The sequence below is a fragment of the Stegastes partitus genome, unplaced genomic scaffold (genome assembly GCF_000690725.1).
Source record: "Stegastes partitus isolate 25-593 unplaced genomic scaffold, Stegastes_partitus-1.0.2 Scaffold820, whole genome shotgun sequence".
Lineage (NCBI taxonomy): Eukaryota > Metazoa > Chordata > Actinopteri > Pomacentridae > Stegastes > Stegastes partitus.
Genome location: NW_007578551.1, coordinates 143612 through 147494, shown reverse-complemented (window position 1 = coordinate 147494; position 3883 = coordinate 143612). Strand labels below are relative to the sequence as shown.

At 44.9% G+C, this 3883-nt stretch overlaps 1 protein-coding gene across 1 annotated transcript in view; it reads right to left on the bottom strand.

Annotated features, from left to right (window-relative positions):
• The window catches only part of tpm4a (tropomyosin 4a), a 35386-nt gene extending 32289 nt beyond the window's left edge, over positions 1-3097 (bottom strand). The window contains exons 1-2 of the mRNA XM_008292596.1: positions 2941-3097; positions 1125-1250 (exon numbers count right to left, since the gene is read on the bottom strand). Of these exons, the coding sequence (XP_008290818.1) occupies positions 1125-1250; positions 2941-3054 (240 nt within the window). The 5' untranslated portion in view covers positions 3055-3097. The remainder of the gene's footprint in view (positions 1-1124; positions 1251-2940) is intronic.
• Between the last annotated feature and the right edge of the window lie 786 nt (positions 3098-3883).

Sequence of the window (3883 nt, the reverse complement as noted above, 5' to 3'; positions counted from 1 at the left end):
CCTCGTCCTACCAAACCATCCACACATCAAGTTCTACTGATGTTGGTGAAATGTCAACCAAAGACTGTATTTTTAGGAGAAAATCTGAATAAATATCCATGTATACACACTCACAGGACCCCTCTGGGGAACCAGCGTCACCCTTGTGTGAACATTTTGCACTTTTTAAAAAAAATTTCAAGGTCCACTAATCAAGATTTTGGCCAATTTTGAAGCCATTTGACTATTTCTGATCTCCTAAAAGACCATTTTGTCTGTTTCATAACCAAATTTCACAGCTGTTTTTAAAGAGGCTTAACTCTAAATATGTTTTCACAGCTGAGATGTTTAAAAAAAAATCTATTTCCAATAAAAAAAATTCCACCAAAATGTTGCTTAGAACTTAGCTTTTGGCTCCGATGAACACTTTGATGAAGACTGAACAAGAGCTGGGAAGCTGAAGTCACATATGTCATGAATTCTGTCATCCAGTCTCTCACCTAACAATTATGACATTTATTAAATCGTACTGGATTTAAAAATACGAAGGAGCATGAAGTCCTGCAGAATTGTACTAGCATTAGAGACACTACAAGAGTAAAAAGAGTGAAAAGCAAAACGATATTCCTGCATTTTTATCACCTGCTGATTATCGCAGCGTCTGCACGAACACCAACTCTTGTCATCGCCGCACTGTGCGTTCACGTGGATATAAAAAGCCTTGGAAGGGTCGTGAATGTGTGTCAGAACCTGTGATGACGCTGCTTTCTGCTCCAGTTTGCAGGTTTGCAGCACCGGCGTGAGTGTGAGTGTGCCTGAGCGAGAGGATTACAGTTTAACCATGTGCTCATCTTTCAGGAGTGGCTGCACAGGAATGCAACGGCCTCTGAAGTGCTCCACAACATTCACAGCGGATCAAAGTAAAGCCACAGCTGGTGTCAGCTTAGAAACCGGTCCAGCTGTGGAACAATGGGCCCGAGACCTCAGTGGTGTCACGTCAGAAGGACCAGGTCGTGAATGACAGTGACCCTGGTTGATGTTCAGTCCCTTCCTGAGGGTTCGGTGGGAAACGTGCTGCATTGTTGTTCTACTGCAGTGAACAGAAGCTCAGTCTGTGTGTGAACAGTGTTTGTTTCTCCACTCACGTCTGCTGCTTTCTTCTCAGACAGTTCCAGTTTCTCCTGAGCGTCTTTCAGGCCTTCTGAGAATTTGTCCAGTTCGTCCTCCGTCTGCTTCATCTTCTTCTGCAGGTCCAGCAGCTCCTCCTCCAGCTGCAAAACACAACCGACCGTTAGTTCTGCTGGGTTCTGCTTTCTCACCTGACTTCATTCAACACTTTGGCCCAGTTTGGCTAAAAAACACAAAAAACTGCTGTCATGGTGACTGATGAAGGCCCTGCTGACCCCAGGGAGGAGATTTCTATTCTATTCTATTCTATTCTATTCTATTCTATTCTATTCTATTCTATTCTATTCACTGTTTTGATCATATTAGATTATGTTTTCTTCACTGAGACAATCCTGTTTGTTGAAAACTTCTCTCAGATAAACGACCTTTATGCAGATAAAATGAGACATTGATCAGTTGTATTGATAAGACTTTCTGTATCTTTAAGCAGTTTGTCTTTTATTGTGTCTTTATGGAGGGTAAATGACACCCGAGTGTGACGGGACGTGTTTAAAGTCGGCCTGCTGATAAAGCGACAGCAGCTGATTTGGGATTCTAATTCTGTTTATGGTATCTGAGATCATTTAAATGGTTTTTAATGGTTTACTAGCAGCGCTTCATGACGGGAACGCCGGTATGCAGGAGCTAATCGGCTCCCTCTCACAGTGACAGGGTGAAGTGTTCCCCACCGATCACCTCCAGAGCCCATGAAGAACATCTGATAATCCTGCTGAGGTCCACTCTAAAAATACGGCCGTTATCAGCCAGAACACACAGACGCCTGTAATGTTCCCATCTGTGTTGGATTCAGCTGTCAGACAGGCTCCATGACGGATGTCCACTCAGCCTCCATCAGCTCTGCTCTGGTCCAGGTGTGGAGGAAGGAGGAGGGACGTTGGCCAGACTCTGATCCTGGGTGGTCTCATCACCTGAGCCTCCATCGAAGGCGTGTGTGATGAACTCTGAGTGTAAACAGCCGTAATACAAACATAGTGTCTCCAAATGCAGCCCCTGCTGATCTCTCTGGGTTTGTTTTGGGTTTTTCTCATCAGGTTTGGTCCCATAAAAAGCCAAACTCCAGTTTAGTGCAGCAGAAATCTGAATCAAAAGCTTGGATGTTGAAAACTTGAAGTAGTTTCATGGATATTTAAGATTAAAGAGACGTTTACTGTCACCAGCGTTTGTTTAATTTACTCTCCAGACTGGAAGCCAAAGCAAGAAAACCCCCCAAACATTCAGATATTTCCTCTTCCAGTAAATCAGCTGTGAGGAATGTAGTGTAACTAAAAGTGAAAAGTGTTTACTGGCTGTTTCCGTGGAGGTATGTCTGGTATGGTATCAGTGTTGTGATTAGCTTAAGAACTGGATAAAGAGAAAAGCCTTTAAAGAAAAGCACATGGGCTCCTCTTACGCTGGATGCTTTTTTTTCTCCTTCAACATGAGCAACTCACTTATTTTAAATTAGATTTGTCCCTGTACACAAATAAGACATAGAGAGTCAGCTAGTGGAATCAAGAGAATCAGATTTTCAAAATAAAATACCAAACGGTTTGTAGGAAACAGTTATCCTCCTGTGTGATTTTCTCTGCATAAACTGCACTAAAACTTTGTCATTTCTTGTGTTTATCTAACAAGTTATTCTCTCTGCTGGAAGTTTATTTGCCACTTATTTAGATCTACACATTTTAAGTCACGTTTGGGTTCAGAGCGCCTCTGTTAAATCAGCTCTCTTCTATATTTGCTGCCATCACTTCTCCCCGTCCACCTCCTCCCGTCTCGCTCTTTCTTCCCCACCTGCTTGCATTTGTCCTCGGCCGCCTTCTTGTCCGTCTCCGCCTGCTCCGCCCGGTCGATGGCGTTCTCCTTGTCCAGTTTCAGCATCTGCATCTTCTTCTTGATGGCCTCCATGGTGGCTGCTGGCTTGTGTGAGATGTAGAGACCCTCTGTTGTGCTGAGATGCAGGAGGTTCTGCTGGACGAAGCTGCAGGGAAAGAGGCAGAAAGAAGGGGAGCGACAGAGGGAAGGAGGCAGAAGGAGCTGGATGGAGAGCTGAGCCCTATATGGGTAGTTATTTAAACAGCAGCAGAACCTGCCTCCAGCCTCTGATCACCTCCTCCTCCTCCCTCCCTCCCTCCCTGCCTCCATCTCTCCTCTCTCTCCATCCTCTCCCTCTCTCTCCATCCCTCCTCTCACCACTCGGCCTCCACTCCATCCTCCACCCAAACAAACCACCCAGCCGAGCCCTCGGCCGCTCGGCTCTCCGGCTCCTCGGCCGAGCTTCATCTCCTTATTTGGGTTGCTGTGTTTTCACAAAGAGGCCGAGATCAGACGCTCAGGTCTCGTTTCCACATTTAACCTCCTGTCAGAGGCTGAGAGTCCTGCTGGCAGCAGCATCTCACACTGGAGGCCTTCAGCAGAGCGAACGCCAGACAGAGATAGAGGTGCAAAGTAGCGGGAGGCAGCGATAACAGAGGTCAGAGAAAGAGAGAGTTTCCATGTTGTGATCGCTCTGTCGCAATATTTAGACATTAAGGCCGGAGCAGTGACGCTTAATGTGCACTGTAAAAAACACACATCTGCAAATCAGGCAGTCGGGGTGCAAAAGAAAACATGATGGAATACTGTGACTTCAAAAACTGTGAAAATAAAATAAAGTATCTGCAAAGTAATTACATCTTTTAGCTGATTCAAATATAGTTTTTAAAAAGTGTAATTTTACAGTCACACATCATAAAAA